The sequence below is a fragment of the Agelaius tricolor genome, unplaced genomic scaffold (assembly GCF_023055355.1).
Source record: "Agelaius tricolor isolate 1412-34295 unplaced genomic scaffold, bAgeTri1.0.p SCAF_22, whole genome shotgun sequence".
Classification (NCBI taxonomy): Eukaryota; Metazoa; Chordata; class Aves; order Passeriformes; family Icteridae; genus Agelaius; species Agelaius tricolor.
Genome location: NW_027269282.1, coordinates 7534572 through 7554433, shown reverse-complemented (window position 1 = coordinate 7554433; position 19862 = coordinate 7534572). Strand labels below are relative to the sequence as shown.

General features: G+C 35.4%; 1 protein-coding gene and 1 long non-coding RNA gene across 2 annotated transcripts in view; one reads left to right on the top strand and one right to left on the bottom strand.

Annotated features, from left to right (window-relative positions):
* Positions 1-4344: 4344 nt before the first annotated feature.
* CCDC172 (coiled-coil domain containing 172) overlaps positions 4345-19862 on the bottom strand; it is an 18240-nt gene continuing 2722 nt past the window's right edge. Inside the window, exons 3-8 of the mRNA XM_071446388.1 lie at positions 18976-19092; positions 17436-17601; positions 15456-15557; positions 14608-14710; positions 5218-5305; positions 4345-4377 (exon numbers count right to left, since the gene is read on the bottom strand). Of these exons, the coding sequence (XP_071302489.1) occupies positions 4345-4377; positions 5218-5305; positions 14608-14710; positions 15456-15557; positions 17436-17601; positions 18976-19092 (609 nt within the window). The remainder of the gene's footprint in view (positions 4378-5217; positions 5306-14607; positions 14711-15455; positions 15558-17435; positions 17602-18975; positions 19093-19862) is intronic.
* LOC139599255 (uncharacterized) overlaps positions 16081-19862 on the top strand; it is a 17210-nt gene continuing 13428 nt past the window's right edge. The window contains exon 1 of the long non-coding RNA XR_011682205.1: positions 16081-16179. This is a non-coding gene — a long non-coding RNA (uncharacterized lncRNA). The remainder of the gene's footprint in view (positions 16180-19862) is intronic.

The window sequence follows — 19862 nt, the reverse complement described above, 5'->3', positions numbered from 1 at the left end:
GATCTGTGACCCAGTTACTCCACTGTAGTGCCACATTTAACTGCATAGAACTGGAACTATTTTGCTGGTCCTCTTTAGCCAGTATTCGTGTACTGCATGGTCATCCTTGAAAATGGGTGTGTAGCACAGCTGCTAAGCCTGTTATCTTTTTCATGGAAATCACCTGGAGACTTTTTATAAGGCCCCTGTCTCTTTCTCCAGCTCGGTCAGTGGTGAAATCCTCTTTTGGGTTACAAAGCACTATCAAACAGAAAATTACTTGTGCTAAGCCAGCTGCCTCGCTCTGCACCTGAGCTTAGCTGAGCTGGGATGAGGTTAAACATGGAGCAGCATGACAATATAGAGAGATACCCACAGTTTCATCCAAAATCACTCGGGTGGATGCTGTGATATCAGAGCAGAAAGCACCTGAACAGGTCGACACAGATCTTGGTGTTCAATTTTTTTAGATCAGTCAACTGCAAAACTGTCAAGCTCAAAGCAGGCAACCATCCCTGTAGCTGGAGACTGTCAGTTCCCTCTGTGACTGAGGACCCCATAAGCTGGGTCAGCTGAAGAAGGATATGGGACCTCAGTTGATGTATTTTTCCCTGTGTCATACAAAAAAAAAAAATTCTCATTAACTCATTCTGTCATTTAGTTACAGATACTGTTTTTTATGAGTTTTTTTCTTGCTGTTCTTCATTTTATGACATTAATTTGGCACTATCAGGAGCTCAATCATATTAATGTCAACCAATTAGAGATAATTTGTGTGGGCACTGTTGCATTAGCTAACTGTAATTTCATTCTGTGGTCAGGTATTGTAGTGGTTTTCTTGTTAGTCTTTGAAATGTTCATAATAATGACTAAAGTAACATGAAAATATAATAGCTTAAATAATTCTTCAATAAGATACAAAATAATTGCATTTTAATTCCTTTTATTTGCCTGGGTTCCCTCCCCCCACTTTGTTGTAGGTGCTCCTTGCTTCAAGAATAGCCTCACCTCTGGAGAAATAACATTAGGTCATGGGGGCAGCTTTTACACAGCTAAGCCATATGGTTTGTGTTCTGAGTCCTGGCTCTTTGGGAGTGCAGGTTCCTGGGTCTTCTGCTCCTCAGCATGGTCTCTGACCACGACTTTGTCATTGTGTAACTCAGTTTCTTTGGCTCCTGCATTGTCCTTGCTATACTTCCAAAGTCTTAAGGCAGTGATCTTGTAAATTCAGGGGTCAACAGATGCCTCTTCAGGGCCCTGTACTTGGTCCTTGCTCATCCTGGCTGGAAAGCTCTTTTGGGAAGTCCCATGATTTTTCCCAAGCTGTCTCATGTCCATGGCCTGGCCTGATGATTATCCTGCTCTGTTTTTTCAAATGGATCCTGGCTTTTCCTTTGCAGTAACCTGTTTGCATTAGGCTGGGATTCACAAAGCATGGCTGGGAGCTGTGATTTGGTGATAAAACCAGGCTGCCCAGCTGTGTCTTGGGTACATGATCACAGGAGCACAGCAGAGCTGAAACTGCACTTAACACCCTTTTTGTGGAGGAGGTAGGACTTGCTGCTTGTCAGAGCTTTTAATAAGTAAATAAAGTATTTCTCTGTCTCTCTTCACAAATAAGAGACTGTTTATCTGTTGATCCTAAGAAGCAACTGTTCCCAGGTCCAACATAGAAGCATAGCTAGTTTTCCCAAAGCCTTTTTTTCCACCTCTGGAATAATAATAAAAAATAAAAATAATAATAGTACATTTTGCTTGTACTCTCTGGAATAACAATAAAAAATAAAAATAATAATAGTACATTTTGCTTGTACTATCTTCCTCATTCTCATTAACTTTTTCAAGTATTTCTTTGTCTGTAATTCATCTTTTTGGTCATAAAAAGGGACAACTATATCCATATAATATGCAACCTGCACTTTAAAAGATATTTTTATTATGTCATCTCTGAAAGAATTCACTTATTCATAATAAGTCTGTGTGTTTTCATGGCAACCCAGCAATTCTTTTCTTTCTTTTTTTTTATATTTATTAAGCATAACAAAAGATTTGGTTATTTTGCATTCATTATTTAAAAGATTACTCACACTCAGTTTGACAATTAAAAAAAAAATCCACAGAACACAAATTTTTACTTAATTTTTATTTTGAGTCTTAAAAACCCAAGTACTGTGTTTGTCCAAAATTACATTACTTCTAAGACAATGGTGACAAATGTATTTTTATACTTGGAAAAATTAGTATGCCTTACATTCACCTTGCAATGACTGGGTTAGTCTGGCATACTTTTTTCCAGAGCTGTTGAGGGATCTGTTTAGCCCAATAGGATTTGTATTGATTTCTGTTTCACTTTTCTTTTTTTTTTGGTGATCTTTATTCTTGGGTTTTTTTCTTATATTGATTCTGAAAGCTTTAGCCATTTGGGTTATTACAAATGTTGCTATATTTATGCTGTAATCCTACTACAATAATCAAGGAGTCAGACTTTCACAGACTTTCATGCACACACAAAAAATGGAACTTTCAACTGGTTTGCTGGAATCTGAAGTCTCTCAAAAGAACTTACCATATTTTTTTCCAGATGATTTTTCAAGTGATACAGGGACATTAATCTATAGTATTAATTGGTAGTTATTGGATACTATTACTCATTCCACTTAGACCAAAATTTCAAATATACATTTGAGATAAGCCAGTAAGTTCTGTTTTATGTCCTATCTGAATATTTAATCTATATGGACCAAAGAGCTGTATATGAGACCATTTCAAAAGAAATTCAAGGATTTTCATAAATAAAAGCAACTATAAGTAGACAAGCACAAAGTTTAAAAAGAAGGTTTTCCTGGTTGACTGCCAAATACACTTAACATAAGCAAGTTTTCTTAAATGAAGAAAAAATGATCAAGATAAACTCAGCCATTCTAGCAAATCCCAGATTTATGTTCCATCAATTAAACTCAGAAATAGCACTGCTTTAGCTGTCTGTAGATGTTTTGATATTATTTTGGATTTGATGAAAACCCACAAGTAGCAGTTGCCTAACTTTAGAAGTCAGAAGTCTGCAGGACTAAGTTGTTTAAAATCAAGCAAACTTAAGAGGATCTCTCTTAGGGAAGAGACAAAAAAAGTCTTATAGGGATGTCAGCTTCAACAGTACTGGTTATTAAGAATGATAATTCCAACCACTTGGAATTATGCTAGCTAACCCAGTGGATCAGAAGACTCTTTGATACCAGTGCTGCAGATCAAACCTTGCCAAACTTCAAACTGCAGCTGTATCCCAAGAGGAAAAACTTTCACCATCTAAGGCAGAATTTGGTCAGCTTCCAAAAGTGATTTATTCCTCCCTTCTTAATAAAACATCTTTTGCAGTTTGATGTGTGACAGACACTCACTGTAGCTTGGAGGGGTCAGGGTGTAGAAAAACTAGCAAAGAGCAATTATCCATCCCAGCCCTGGGTGAGAAGCATTGAAAAATACTTGGACATGCAGTGGGATGTGATGAGGCTGTGGCCACAGAGAGGACTGAGGTTGAGCAGAGTGAATGCTCTTACATGGCTTTACTGTAAGCACCTGAATGAGAAAGTCAGTTCCCACTGTGGGGCTGGGAACTGCTGTTACATTGCACACCCTACATGCTGGAGTGAATATTCTGATTCAACCCAAATGCTGCACCAATCCTCTAGGAATGTGGGCTTTTCATTTAGAATAAGGTTTTATCTGCTCTCAGGTGCTGAAGTTAAGCACCCAGTATTTTGTGGGTTGTGGGAGAGGGAGAAAAGATTTTTTTGTGTTATCAGAAGGCAAGTGCTAAGTCATGGACTGGCTTCCCACCACTGGAGGCACCTAGAGCTCAGTAGATCTGCAAACCTTTCTGGACTGTCAAGCTGTGCTGCTGGAGCTGAGCTATTTCAGGGAGTTCATTACAGGATTACATTGTTGAGGAATAAATGAAATAGTCACAGCTCCTCTTAGGAGTTATTGATGGTAATAGCAGTCTTCCTCTCAAATAAGACCATGTCACTACCTTTAAAAAATAGGAGACCATTCATGTGAAAAATAGTACATAAAGAACAGAGCTAGTAATGTAGGAACTGAGCTTTAGGTGTAGTTTACCAGGTACTGTGATCCATGGGCCACAAAGAGGAACCTGTGGAGGGACAGCTATTGAATGTGAAGATAAAACACAAACCTCCCCTCACTTTTAAATTAATCAAATTTTATTTTAATGAAAATTAAAGGCAGTTTCAAAGTGTGAATTAAACAAACATAAAATAGAAGCAAATCTGAGAGAACCTGAGTAAAACAATTAAAAAGTTCTCAGACTTGCTTCTGTGACGCTCCATATTATATGCCAGATATCATTCATTTCTCTGAAGACTTCTTTTGTGATAAATTCTGAAAAAGAAAAAGAATGGAATTGTAGAAAATGAAATATTTTGAGTATAGTATTTTTTCACAGAGAAATTTTTGAACATTGAAATGTTTTATTTTCCTTTCTGAAAAAATAATAAAAAAATAACAAAGTACAAGTAAGTTACATTACTTCAACAGAAACTTGAAACGGATTATAAAAGTGAGTAATGCAAATTTCTCAGGACTGTTGTTCTGCTTGATGGTAGTGGCAGCTGTGTCTTTGTACAGCTCAATCAGGGGCTCTAAAATGAACCTTTAAAACTTCTTTGTTTCTCAAAAGGAACTTCAAAATATTTTTTCTCTTTGTATTGTGACACAGACTGACAATCAAGAAATTTGAAGTTAGGATTGGCATTCAGAGAAAAACATGTTTTAGTAAGTTTTTGTAAGGAATTTGTGGGTGGACAAAATAAAATACTAGTTGAAAGGATGTTTTTATCATCTTATTTCTCCATACTCCCATCTTCCATTTAACTGGCAGCTGCATGTAAAGGTTAATTTAGCTCCTAAATGCATAATCTTTTGCAGCTTTCAATAAACTAACAATTTATATAAGACCCCCCCAGTACATATTTCTTGTGCTGAAAGCATATCTTTAAATTCTTCTTTGTGCTTTCCTTTTCTATAGAAATTATATTTGTGGACATTTGGAAATAAGCTGAAACAAATGAATATTGGAGCATGTCTGCATCAAGAGAATACCTAGACATGTGCAAAGAATAAAAAAAAACTGCTTATCCAAAACCACTGCCTATCATCCTAAAGGATACCTTTAAAACTAAAATTATCAAACACTTAAAATATATAATGAAAATGGCATACCATTTGCAGAATTTCAATTTCTGTTTGAAGAGTCTCACAGACACTTTCCCAGCTATCATCTTTGCATTTTTCCAACTCTTTCTTAAGTCTGTGTCCAAAAGCAAATAAATTTTCAGGTCAGAGAACTGTTACTGGGTAACTTTTTTTTCAGCTTTGGTCCCAATTCTCAATTTGACTTGTGTGAGAAAAGCCTCATTGATCTATTTTCCTGGTCAGGATTTAAGTTTGCTACTTAGACAAATTTCTGGACTGTGTTGTTTCCATAAACTGTGAAAGATAAATGGCCTCACCAGTTGTCATTTTCCTTATTTAGACACAGGAATTGGAATGGTGATACTTAGAAAGTACCATATGTTACTGTTCTTATCTCTCCTGGGTATCTTCTCAGAGCCTCTGCTGTGGACAGAATGTTGGATTAGATGGGTGCTGTGCTGCCTGTGTGCCAGCATTGCTCCATACCCTCCACAAACTCCACAGCTTTTGTTCCTCTTCTCTCCCCCCTGCTCCCACTATTCCTCAGCACTTACTGGTTCCCAGTATTCTCAGCCAGGAGTTCTTCAACTTTTCTACAGTAAGGATTACTTTTAATATAGATATTTCTCCATTCAAAAGATAGTTTAGTCCTGCTAAAAGGAGATACCTCAGCTCTGCACATCAATGACTGTAGTGGTTTAAATTAATACTTGGTAGGCCCACAGAAATCTCTGACAGAGCTTTCAGTAGTCTGATAAATACAAGGTGATGAGATTATACTGGGTCTTTTCATGGCTGTCAGAAGAAAAGCATAATGACAAAGATAAAGTTGTGTACCCTTAATACAGTTTCAGGAAACAATCTGAATGTTCTGGAACATACAAACAGACTGAAAATATTCTGCTTGTCATGAAATAGCTAAACCAATGCATTAAAGCAGGACCTTGTTTCTTCTGAAGTTGAAACAGAAGGTAGCAACTATTTTTGCTTTTATATACTAAAGTAGACAATAAATTATTTGACCTTACTATAGAGATGTATGTCTTCAACTGTCCTAGTGCAAAGAGAGTTGGTTTTCTACACAAAAATGGCTTTATTAAAAGGTGTATCTTTAAATACAGGAATAGCTTAGTCACTGTGCAGCTTTAGAATAACAGACTAAGACTGGACTGGAAGTTAATTTTGCTGTTCCTGTGGAAAATGCAAATATCTTACCATCAATATGGAAAAAGCATGAGCTCTATGTCCTTGCATTATAAAGGAGTAAATGTCTCTTCTTTCAGAAATATTTCTCATAACACTTACAAGAATCAAAAAGGGAACTTTGAGCTATGCTTTAAGAAGTGAAATTTTCAGTGCACTGTAGTACATTGTTAGCTTTCAGTCCATTTTATTGAGAGAAGTTCACTTCAAGGTCTAGGATAAGCTTGTGATCTTGATTAAATCTGCTTAACTCCATTGCCTTGTCTCTGCATTTTTTCTCTCTGTGTTCTCCGCTAGTGTGATATTAGAACCCTAATTTGCTTGGAACAAACAAAAGCCCTACTTAGTTTAATTTACTATAGAAAAAGACAGAGTCTGCTGGTCTCAGAGAAAATGCTCTCCCACTGTGTGTCACACTGTAAAACTGATGCACAGCCTGTCTGTCACTTGTTAGCTAGGAATGATACCAGTCCATGCTAGGTCCACATTAGGGAAGATCAGCAGTAGGAGTGGCTTATTTGTGTCTTGAGATTGTGAATTAATTTCTGTTGATGATGGGCTTTGAAACTAACATTTTGTGTATGGATTTTAAAATTTTATTTCAAATATTTTATAAGATTTTTAATGGCAGTGACAGCACAATACCTTACATAGCATCAGGTAGTGGTGATACAAGACATTCATTCAAATGTGGTGTTTAATTCTTACATTAATCAATTGATTCTGCTTTCAGGTCTTCCTTCTTTCTTATTTAGAAGCTAGATAATTACAGTATGTGCCAGGAATAATATACTCACAAAATAAGAGCTGTCTGTTAGGTTACAGTCTACAAAATTAATGCATTGGAGACGCCTGAGTTACTGAATAAATGATGAAGTTTTACCAGAAGGAATGTGAGACAATGGAACTATTAAAAAAAAAAATGTTTAACCTGAAAGCAGATTCATTTTTTTCATTTTACATTTAAGATAAGCAGGATATTCATCTTCATCTTTCCATTATCAGATTGAATGTGCAAACCAATTATTCATTAAACTATACTGTCTTGATGGAAGGCAGGTTTTCTGTCACCTTTGAAAATGTAAAAAGATGTAACTTTTGCTAGAACAAGTATTAATTTGACGATTATACCCTTTTTATGACTATGAAAAAAGGCAGATCTCTTAGGAAAAACAATCTGAAAAATCACATTAGCATTTGGCTCCCCATGTCCTTTGGTTTTGTTTTATTTTTAGCATTTTGTTCTCCTTGCTGACAATAAAATATAGCTTTAAAATAAGTCATTGCACTGGACTAACAGTGTCTTGGCAAGTCACAGTATCACAGGCTGTAATGAACAGCTGGAGCTGAAATGCCACATTTGCAATAGCTAAACCTAGCCTTAAATCAAGTAGGTGGGAAAACAACATCAGCATTTTTTGGATGCTAGCTTGTCCTAGACCGAGCTCTGCTATCAATGGCCCATTTTCCATTAGTCTTGAATGCTAGAAGTGACAGAGATGAAGAAGGAGGAGATCACTGAAGATGATCGATTTTGCAGCTCTGAAATGAGCCCAGCTATTAAATGTCATTGGCATTTGTGGCTGATACACATTCTTCTTGAATTTCAGCTCTATATGCACGTGGCAAAGAGGAAAAATAATTTGAAATCAATACATGCTGGTATTATAAATTGAACTATGAAGAAAATAATGTTATTGTCAAACAGGTCTCTCTACAAATCATCCACAGATTCAAATTACTGGATCAAAACTTTAGTATCCAAAACTTGCATTCCAAGAATAATTTCCTGTAAAGAGGTCTTAAAGGAGAAATAATTTCTTTAGAAGGTAGGGTTAATATGTGATTTTAGTGGTTTTTTCCTAGTGGGGCTGAAAGACCCTACCTAATTGTTCTTGGAATTGCAGGAGGAGCAGACTATCTCTTAGTTATGTTTAGCTGACACAAGTACAAATGTTTTCCATATTCTCCTTTTTGTCTTTGCCTTGTTTACACCCGCCATTTTATCTTTTAATCATAAATTGGAGGGAAATTGTGGTGTGTTATAAAACAGAATTGTTTGACACTGATATACAGGCCATAGAATCCATGGTACAAACTGAACTTCCTTAAGAAGCTATATATAACTTGAGAGTACATATCTTGATTTTCTGGAATTTCATCATGAACATCAGGAGATACATTTATCAATGCTTTAAGACTTTATTGGGACTGAAGAAAAGTATTGAAGACTTAAGTTTATTGTCTCAAGCTCAAGTAGAGGTGAGACATTGAGGTAGTTCTGTCAGTTCATGACTGGGTTTAAATAATGTGTATGTTTCTACAGTGAGAGCAAGATTTTACTGGTATTTACAATTTGCTGACACTACTAAACAGAATATGCTATTTATACAGTTGGAGAAGTCAATAAATTTCAGACTATTATCAATTGATTGAGGAAGAAAAAAAGTAAGTCCTAAATGGAATACAGCATCCCAAAATATAAAGTCAAGTACTTGAGTTACACAATTAAATATAAAAGTCTGTGCTTGATGGAGCAAAAGGATAATAAAATTAAGCAAGTCACCTAATAGTAATAATAAAGTCTAGCAGGAAGATGAAACATGAACACAAAGAAGGTACTAGACAACATAACAATGGAAATCAGATGCAAATGAAAAGAAATTTATGTATTTTAAGTAAAATAAGAAATTTTCAGCTTTTGCTGTCCTGGATAAAATGTTAAGTGTAAAATACATAGTTACCAATGATTAAAGCTTGCATTTTGTGAATGCTGTCAGGCAACTGTTGATAAGAGTAGTTAGAGGTCTTGAAAAGTGTGGTGGTATTTTCCAAATACATAAACCATCACAAGACATATTTTAGGAATATATAATAATAGGTGAATAAACATGGAAAGGTTAAGGCACACTAAATTAAATTGCACATCTAGGATGAGATTTGCTTCTGTGCAGACAGCAAACCAAAGTTGTGTGGATTATTTTTCATTGGAACTGTAAGAATGAGCTACACAGGAAAGAAAAAATACACAAGCACGTATGTGAGATGTGAAATGAAATGTGTTACTAAGGGTCAATAAGATTCCTACTGAACAGCAGGGAAGGTAAATAGGGGTCAATGGTTTTTCTAGTTCAATTATCTTGATTTTTCTATTGGACAAAGAAAATTAGATTTTAATCTGAGTATATTAATACGCCTACTTTATTGCTGAAGTTAGTGTCTCTGTTGTGTACTGCTTTCTTCATGTGTATAACAGACTTGGAGCTAAAAAGGATTTAGAATTGTCCTTGTTTCATTCTGCTTTATGGGCTCTCCATGCTCTGCTCATCTTCCAGGTTGAATGAATCTTTCTTGACAAGTAGGTGAGAGATTTGTACAAAGTATTCTTACACCCTCCTGGTATTCTTTTGGAAATAACTCTTTCTTTTATCTCGTGCACAGCTATATTTTCTTTTGATGTTTATAGCTGTATTTTGCACACACAGTATGCTCAGACCTCTCTGCTTCAAGGTACCTGTTATTGAAGGCCTAATTGTGTACAAGTAGATAAACTTACACTCTAAACAGTCATATTCCTCCTCTTTTTAGTGACTCTTCTGCAAGGTGTAGAGTTTAATTGTTTAAGATAATGTTGTCTTGAAACACTTTCTATTCTAAAGTCTTTAATTAAAACATTAAGCAAGACCAACTGTGACTGTTGTTACCTTTGAGTCCCAGGATTTTAAATTGCAGACCTATGACTGTTGTTACTATAACTCATTTCTTTACTTAATTTTTTTAATATGTCTTCCCTGGGTTAACTAGTATTTTTCCATTTGGGATAGCATCAAATACTTTATAAATGTCTAGATGGATGGATTTCTTTGTCTAATCTATCTGTTGTCTTATCAAAGAAAAGCATCATTAGTCAGATTTGATCTGCTTTTTGTAAATCCATTCTACAATTCATAATGGAAAGCTATTTTAACATAATTCAAGCTATAATAGTTCCACTAGGCACTGCTATTAAAAAGAAAAGCTCAAAAAATCAATGAGGAGATTGCCATTGAAAAACTCATTTTGAACCACATATATTACTCCAGAGACTGATATTTTCTGATTATAAAATTTAACATCAAATTAAATTGCAAAAAAAAATTTAACCCACCAGAAGAATGCATGGGGCTTAGGCAGTCTGTTGATTGCATGAACAATTTGTTGAGCTCTGAAGAATATATTTCCTGTATGAAAGAAATTACTTTTTCCTTCCTAATTTTGGTAATATAGTTTCTTTTTCTGGATTATGAAGAAGGAATACTATATATTTAGGATTTAGACATGTATACAAAGCTGTGAACTATTTACAAAGTAAGCAGATTTCATGCATTTCCTTTCTGCTGCTTCTTTTCTGAATTGGAAGAGAAATTCAGGTTTCAAAGAAGAATTTTATCCTTATTCTACCTTTTAAATAGGTTGAAAGATATCTATTTTAGGTAGAAATGCTCTAGTTTTAGTCTAAATGAACTTCAACGAGAATTATTTCTAGGCTGTTTTACTTAAGGCAACACAAAAATTTAAAATTAAAATGTGAAAGAGGATAAATAATTAATACAGTAATTACAATGAATATAACAATGAAATGCCATAGTTAGGAATTTACTGATATCAGTTAGTCTCTGTTTGACTCCTGCATTGTTCCACTTAAGTGATGTTACTTGCTACCTGCCAGGGAAATGGGACTCCAGAGAGCTGATGCCAAAGTTCTTTCCTGCTGTTTTGTGTTTGAGGATGGCATTGGCAGAACAGATGATTAAAACCAGGCTTTTGATCTTAATTGCAGCTCTCTTTAGGGAAAAAAAAAAAACAACAAAACAAAACCCAAAACCCCCCACAAAACCACCAGAAAACAAAAAGTAAACCAACAAGGGAAAAGAAAAAGCCCTATTTTCTTAAAAATTTCTCTGAATTATGTACTTGTATCATGAGACTTGCATTTTCAAGGTGCCTGCTAATTACATCTGTGCTCAACATTCCAATTCTGGTTGGATTTTTTCTGCATCCAGTGTGGATCAGTACTAGCCTCTACAGCAGCTCCAACAGCTGCTGGAATTACTGGTGTGTGCTTCTTGTGACCCTTTGCAATTCTTTGATGGATTTCAGAGAAATTTTATGAAACTGCAGACGTGGTATGGGGCATTTTTCTCAGATCAAAGATGAATTGCTGTAATTTGAATTAGCTGGCTACGCTGTTCAGCTGAAATGCAATTTACTTTTAGATATATACTTAATTGCAATGAGGATTCTTGCCTTGCCAGCTACTTTTGATATTGATTTTTAAACTGGGACTAGGGATGTGATACAGTAACAGACTTGCAGGGTGATCTGGGAGCTACATATATCAGGTTATTGATGCTGACTGTCTCTCATGTTTGTTCTAAGGAAGCATCAAAAAAAGAGGTATTTTTACCACTTAGAGTGGTGTGGTTTCCAGCTCTGTAAAAAATAAAATCAGATTTTGTGCTATTTCATAGGGGGAAAAAAAGTATTTCTGACCCACATTACATGTGTCAAAATATTATCTTTATGTGTAATAAAAATGATTTTCAGTGAAAAACTAGAACTCTATTCTTGCAATAAACTCTGTATGAGGATAAAAACCCTGATCTTTTTAGGCTAAAAAGAGCTGTGTCTCAGACACAGAAGGTTCAATCACATTGATTTTAATATGACCAAAATTGACTCCTGTTAAGATACACAAGTATATGAGTGTGTCTCGGGAAGCAGAGCCTTCAAGGATGAAAACTATGCAACCTCTCTAAGCAAGCTGTGCCTCCTCATGATAAAAATGCTTTTTTCTCAAACTCACTCTAAATCCTCCTGTTTCAACTTCTGCTTTTTGCCTTTTGTTCTCTCAGTGTGCAGCACAGTGCAGATTCTGACTCCATCCTCTGGATGATACAGAGGTACCAGAGAGTGATCAGATACCCTCCAGGGGACTATTTATATGCTGCACAATTTACAGTGTCTAATACTTTAAATCCCCTTTCATTCTCTTAATTCAGTAGTCCAAACCAAGAAGTGATGAGTAGGCTTCGTTAAATAGAAAAAAACCCCAAAAAAACCGAAACAACTGCTAAGAGTTGTATGAGTCTGATAAAGTTTGGGGTGGCTCTAAAGAGCCCAGCAGTGACACAGAGAGGCAGACAAATGAGGATTGTCTGCTTGGCTCCACTGAAAAGCAGAATCTATTAGTGCTGACATGGAAATACAGCAGCACAGCTCTATTGCTTCTGGCATCTGAGTTAACTTTTGCAGGGCTATCTCTCTCTATGAAGCATTGAGCTTTTCTGATCAAAAGCAAGTGCAAGATAAAAATATGATTTAGGCAAATCTATCTTAAACTTTTTCCAGTATCTGAAATGAAAAAAATGTTCCAATTTTAAGAAAATGTGTTCAGTATATTACTACACTTCAAGAAGGGCTTGCATTTTGTGATAGTGGTAATAGCATAGGAGCACTTTATTTTTTGCACTACATGCAATTATCAAATAATGTTAGCTTATCTTGACCATAAAAGGAGGCATTTCAAGAAATAAGAAAATCTCATCATCCTTCTTGCCTTGGTTGTAAATGACACTTGCTGATTTTGCAGTTAATAGAATTTAATATGTTTTATCCAGTTTTTTAACCCAGAGAAAAGCAAAGTGTCATTCTGAAGAGCTATAAGTTAATTTCACAGCCTAGAAAGACACACATGGATTTGATTGATCCTTAGGATCTCAGCAGCAGAGCTGGGGATTAAAAGTATGATAATGTTGGCTACTTCTGTACCTTCCACACAGGAAACCTACTCTAGAAAACTAATTGCACAAATTTGGATATTCAGTGGCATCATGGCAGTAAACTATTCCAAGGGAAGTATGTTAGCTGGAAGGAAGCTGACAGCCTCGTGTATCACCAACCCCAATATATCATGATTGAATGAATAATGTAAAGGAGTGAAATATAATGTGCTGTCCTGGAGAATCGTTACTGTTATTATTATTTACACTGTGTCTTCTATGTATATGTTGAATGCAAATTTTTTGCTACTGTATGCAGGATTGTGAGCTAATTAATTTTTATGCTGAGGGGATTTTGGCCATGTCTCAACACCATGCAAGAGGTTGAAGAGAGTTAGTAATAGGGCTGATATATCATTTCTTTCAAAAACCAATATTCAGCAAAAACCGGGTCATTACCAAATCGTCTTTCAGAAAATTGCTCAGGGTTCTCTGCAAAGTTATAACTTTCCATTGAAAGTTTTCAGATAAAAAAAATCCCCACTATATTTACTTATTTCTGTCAAAAGCTTAGGGATACATAGGAAAAAACCCTGTGATGGTAATATAAGTTGTGTTTGCCTTAAATTTTGTTAGAGAATCTTTTGGTCTAGCTTTATAAGGAGGAGTTCCTTTGCATTGTCTATTAATTATTTTTGAATATTCCCAGGCACTTCCACATGGACTACCATAAAATAGGAAAAAGGTGGTAAATTCTGTGATATGGGGTTTTCTGCATTTGGAGATTAAAAAAAAAAAACCTACATTATTTTTTGTGAAGTGAAAATCTAATGTTTCATTTAAGCAAACTGACAAGAAATGAACCACTCAGTTCCTAAGAAGAAAACTTCACTGTTAAGGGAAACTGTGCAAGGTCTTCTCTTCTGTCTTGGTTAGGTCTTCAAAATTTTTTTAAACCAGCTTAATTAGTAGGCAAACTAGATAGCAGAGAACACAGAGCAAATAAATCTGCATTTAGTTGCTCCAATAGAGGCCCCAGTTACCCAAGGGCAGGGGTTACTGTGGCCAGCCCAGTCCATTGCAATGGACTCTGCACAGCCAGGCAGCAGAAATAGGTTTAGCCCTGGGTAGTGCCTTAGTGCTTTGTGCACCACCATCATTTCTGCAGGAGCTCAGGAACTGATCTTCCTCCCAAGCAGCAGCAGCAGTTTGCTCTTGCTCAGGGTTTGACTGACACCCCTGCAAACACCTGCAGTTTTGAGTTCATTGGGGTGTGGATGTGAGGGTGAAATGCTACAATCAACAGCAGGACTTGGGGCTGACTAAGAAAGAATGAAGGGTTCTGCTGGCTTCAGAAGGATTGTTGCACGTGGAAGGTAAAATAGTTACCAGGACTAGACTGCAGTTACACTCCTAAAATTAACTGAAGAACTAATTAATGTGAGGCTTTTACCTTAAACATTCAGGATCAGTCTGAGGTTTTTCAGTGACTTGGACTTTTTCTGCTTCTAAATCTTTTGTCATTCTTTCCGCTTCCCTGATTACTTTCTCAAGGTCTAAACATGAAATCAGAATTATAAATATAATTATATATATATATATATATATATATATATATATATATATATAATATTTATAAATATATATTAGTCATCCATATTCAAAGACTTTCTACATATTCTAAATTTATATTTTCTAATATTTCTTCATGAAACTTTTTGAAGGGTAAAGGCATCTAAATAAAGAAAATTAATTATTTTTTTATTATTGTAATCACATATTGCAATCTAGAAAATTTCCCTCCTTTTCCCAAACAATTTAGGACCATATTTACTGCTTTTCTTAGCTCTTACTGTGACACGTTACGTAGCTATTGGTAAAAAAAAAATAGATAAAGCACTCATTTACATTATTTTAATTCAGATTTCAAAATACTCCCTATTGCTGTGATCACCTTTGACACAGAAGATTTTAAACAATATTTATGTTGACTTCAGGTTCTTTGAAACATTAAATTCTACATTTAAGTATATGACTCACCAGCAAAAGCAAAACTTTATTTATAGCTCATGATTCAGCAGATCTCTGGACCTCAGTATCAGTGACATTTAATTTAAATTGCATTGAAATCCATAATATTTGTTATAATCATGTTTAAAAATGATGTATTACATATTGCAAAACTAAATTAAAATATTGTTACTATGATTCCTTTTGCTTGAGAAAATTGACAGAAAACATTTTTCAAAAGCATTTGTCAAGCCAGAAATAATTATCACAAGAAATAATTATCAGGCACACCTTTGAGCTCACTTTGGAGAGTAAATAAATCCTGCTTTAATTCATTCTTCTGCAGCTGGAGTGCATTTAACTGAACATTTTTATGTTCCATTGACTCCATTTCTAAGAAAAAATACGTTTTAAATTAAAATGCATTGCAGTTTTTGCATTCATGATACAATCTTAAATATTCTTAACTACTTCTACCAATCTTCAGCTAGTCAAAAGAACCTTAAATATAAAACCAAAATAAACTAAAATAATGCATATAAAACACAGTTCACAGGAAATTATGTCATATAATGCACTCATAGCTATGAAAGAAAATGATTTTTTTAATGTTATTGAGCTGTTCAACATATTTTGTTGTCTGGGCATAAAAAGAATGTTTTGCTTTACAGTTAATTCAGCTATAAAGAAAGGAAGATGACTGATTGAATAGGTGGAGAACAGACATCTCTCAGCAGGACTGAAAAAAAAAACCTTCTTAGTATTTTTGGTGTTATATATATTTGAACTTTACTATTAGACAGCATCTGGAATTAATTGGGATTGTTTTTCTACCAACTGGAGGTCCTCACGTAACTTCCTTGTTAGGAGTTGCTCAAACTTTTCACTTCAGAATTGTCAGTGTGCCCAGGAGTGTAGCAAGCAAAAAGACAAGTTGTGCCTCAAGAAAGGTGCAATTAAAGGATGGAACTGAGATGGCAACTGAACCTAGAGAAGAATTTTGGTCACCCTCCAGGTACTACTGATCATTTAACTGCCCAGCTCTGCCTGAATATGTAAAAAATTAAATGCTAAAAGTAGCACTTGACACCAAATGCAGACTTTTCAGTTGTAGATTAGTATCTTAGCCACAGGAAATAAGAAAGAAGGTGTTACCAAGTGCAAGCTCCAGTGGGCAGTCATTTTTCAGTATCTTTATAGCAGATATGGGGAATTGAAAGTGCTGTTGCTTGACAGATCATGAGGCTGGAATGGACTTTGAGGGGTCACCTACTGCATTCTTCTCCTGAAGGCAGGATCAGCTGTACCTCTTGTTTCTGAAAAATGCTGTTTGACCTTTTTTTGATAACCTTTGGTAATGGACACTCCTAATTCCTTTGGTAATGGAATCTTCTAAGGCAGAGAGCTTCAGTTGTCCACTGTTCTTAGAAAGATTCCTCAGCTGTCAGACAGACTCTCCCTCGTTGTGCTTTACACTTGTTACTTTTTATACAGTTCACTACAGCTATAAAGAATATATTTATTTCCTTTCTAGAATCCATCTTTCATCAGTCTTTTCCTTAATAGCTTAAATAGTCACAAGTCTTTCATTTTCTTCCTTCTCATGTGCTCCAGAATTCTGATCACTCTTACTGGTCCTATGTGGATTCTCTCCAGCTGGTCCATACTTTTTTTTTTAAGTTTAAGATCAAAATGAGATGCACAGCACTTCAGTTCAGAGCTTAACTGCCCCAAATAGAGTGAGGAATTATTTTCATGTGTTAGAGGTCAGAATTGTGTTTGTGTCTCAGTGTGGTGTTGGCATTCTGATGTCGTTGACTCATGTTCAGCCTGTGATCCATGACGACCCTGAATTCCTTGTGGAAGGAGTGCCCTGCAGTGTGACCCTGTGCTCTTAGAGATCCCATACTCTGTACCTTAACTGAAAATCAAGCTACACTGTGGCAGTGAAGAACCAGTCCTACAGGCAATTTGTGTATACAATTCTTTTGAAGCTAAGGAAATGCTCAACCTCAGGTGATTCTAATCCTGATTCAGTGGCTGTGTATGACCGTGAGCTCTGTGCTGGCTGAATTAGACACTGGGAGCTGCCCCTTTAGGTTGGCTCCTTCTCCTCACAGTGCTCACATCAGAAAGGGAAGAGGATAGGGAACAGAAGAGCCTTTAATTGTGCTTGGTATGTCAGACCACACTCTTTCAGTTTAGTGCTAAACAGCTGTATTTTATCGATTTTTGTTAATCCAAGATAAACTGGTTTAATATAAGACTTACCATTTTTTAACAGAGCGGCCTCATTCTCTAAATAATTTATTTCAGTCTTGACTTTCTTTTTAATAAGAAGATCCCTATTACTTGTTAGCCCATATTCATTGTTAAACTCTCTTATTTCTCTGGTAAAATTATCTTCCTCTTCAGTAATTTTTCTCTTTGCATCTGCCTGAAAAAAAGCAAGGGAAGGCTGAATATTGAAGTGAAAAAAATGAAAGTCTTTGTTAAGCTAGGCAGACTGAGACACACTTGCTTTATATCCTTAAATTTGTAGTAGGAAAGTAAATAAAATTTTAAAATGCAAAAGTAAAGAAAATATTTACTTTTTCTTATGAGCTACAGCTCTATCATTATGCCAGTTGTTTTAAACTTATGTTTTCCCTACAAAAATGAAGTCTATTCTTGATAACAGCATTTAAAAAAAATACTACATTATGTTATAGACTTGAATCAGCAGATTTTCAGTTCAACTCTCATACTGAAATTAGAAAATTCTGTTTGAATTCACTAGCATAGTATGGCAGCTCTTTTTTTCCAGCTTGTTATTAAACTAAATAAAAGTGTTGTTTAACCCTCTGCAGAATGCAGACGTACTTTAACTCCTTTTATAACTACCAAGAATGCTATTGTTGATAGAAAATCAGAGATCAATTTTCTGGGGAAAAATATTCAAAAGAGTAAGGTTATATTAAATTTCTTCTAAGAAGTCTTAATTGATGGCTAAATTAAATAAAATTAAATTACCCCTATGTACAGGAAAAAAGAAAAGCTAAATTATATATCAAACTTCACACATATACTGGGAATACTTTGGGTGATGCAGAACTATGACTAAAGTTAAAAAGATATCTGCCTAAAGATTTAGGTTTAATAATGGTGCTTTGTACTGAATGTTTAAAATTTAGCTCTGCTGATTTAAAGAGCAAATACATATGCAGAAAAGACTGTTCCTCTGTGGCATTTCTTCATATGTACAGATCCAAGAAGCCTCAACAAAGTAAGAGGAAGGCAATATTCAGGTTGGCATGTGAGAGAACTGGAAAACTTGTTGTAAGTAGCTACCTTTGAAGAGGTGCTGAGGTGTGTCTGGCATCAAAGAGATTGTGTGCTATGTCAGGATTGCTAAACTGTCCACATTTGCTAAAATGTGGTGTGGGCCTCCCTGGGGTTTTCCTTTGATCCTTTTCAATATTTTTTACTGTGGATGAGGCAATCCAATTTAGGCAAGGCTTCCGTAGCTTACTTTTACAAAGGAAATAATCTGTCAGAATTGGAGTTCACTCATAAAACAGCAAACATTAAAAAATTAAGTCAAGAATATAAAATCAGCTTTGGAGATAAAATGCAGCATACACTACCTTAGATCATGGTTTAAATGAAGTGTGAGAATTTATCCAAGTTTACGTTGTTATATATACTAATATAAAAAACCAATAAAAATTTCCTGATTAAGACGTTAGCTTTTCCAGATTTTCAAATTTTAAAGCTGATTGCTCTTGTACAATAGAAAAGAGCTGTGTGAATATCACAGCTGGAAACATACCATGATTTTAAGAAGACTGGTTCTTTGATTAATAAGTTCAGCTTTTTGTTTTTCTAAGCTGTCTTCATGTTTCTTCAGAATTTCTACATTGAGCTGCTTTACAGACAGATGCTGAACCTTCCAAAAGGAAAAAAAAATATTAAGTTATTGTTTAATTGTTTCATATGCTCTGAAATTGTACATAAGGATCTTGGTCCAATTTAAAAAGAGCTGGCACAGCTGCTGGACTAACAAAAGCATAACAGCTCTTTTTTTCCCTCAATAACCTTTCAGTGTTCTGCTTAGATTTTGAGAAGCCTCCTTTCTTTGAAAGACTCATTTAGTAGTGCTCTGTCTATCTAAAATGGCATTTTAAAATCTGCTAGGTTTAGAAGAAATTTTTTTCAGGAAAAATATTGACCACATGGGATCCTTTAGCCAACATACTCCACCATCCTCCATCTCACAAACCAAATGAGACAGTAATATCAGAATAATATCAGGGGGTTTTGGCTGAATGGCTGTACATGTCACCCACTCTGCAATGCTACCATGGAGTATGCAAAGGAGAGCAGGATATTTTTCTGAGCACAATTTTCAGAAGTTTTAGCTGAAGAAGGCTAATGGGAATTAGCTCACTGGTTATTGACAGTTTGATCATAAAACCCCCAAGCCCTAAACCTCAATTTTGCACCTAGGTTTATTTAGAGTTTTATTACTTTTAACCATTAGTTTATCTGCTAGGCAAGTATGCTGTTCAACCACTGCATTTTCAAAATTTGCTGAAGACTTCTCATTTTTCTAGCACATCTACTGTATCATCATCTAACCAAAGTGCAGCTATGTGGTGGGATAAACTGTAACAATAACAAATAGGAAGCAGCTAGGTGTTGTAGAGTCTTAAAGGA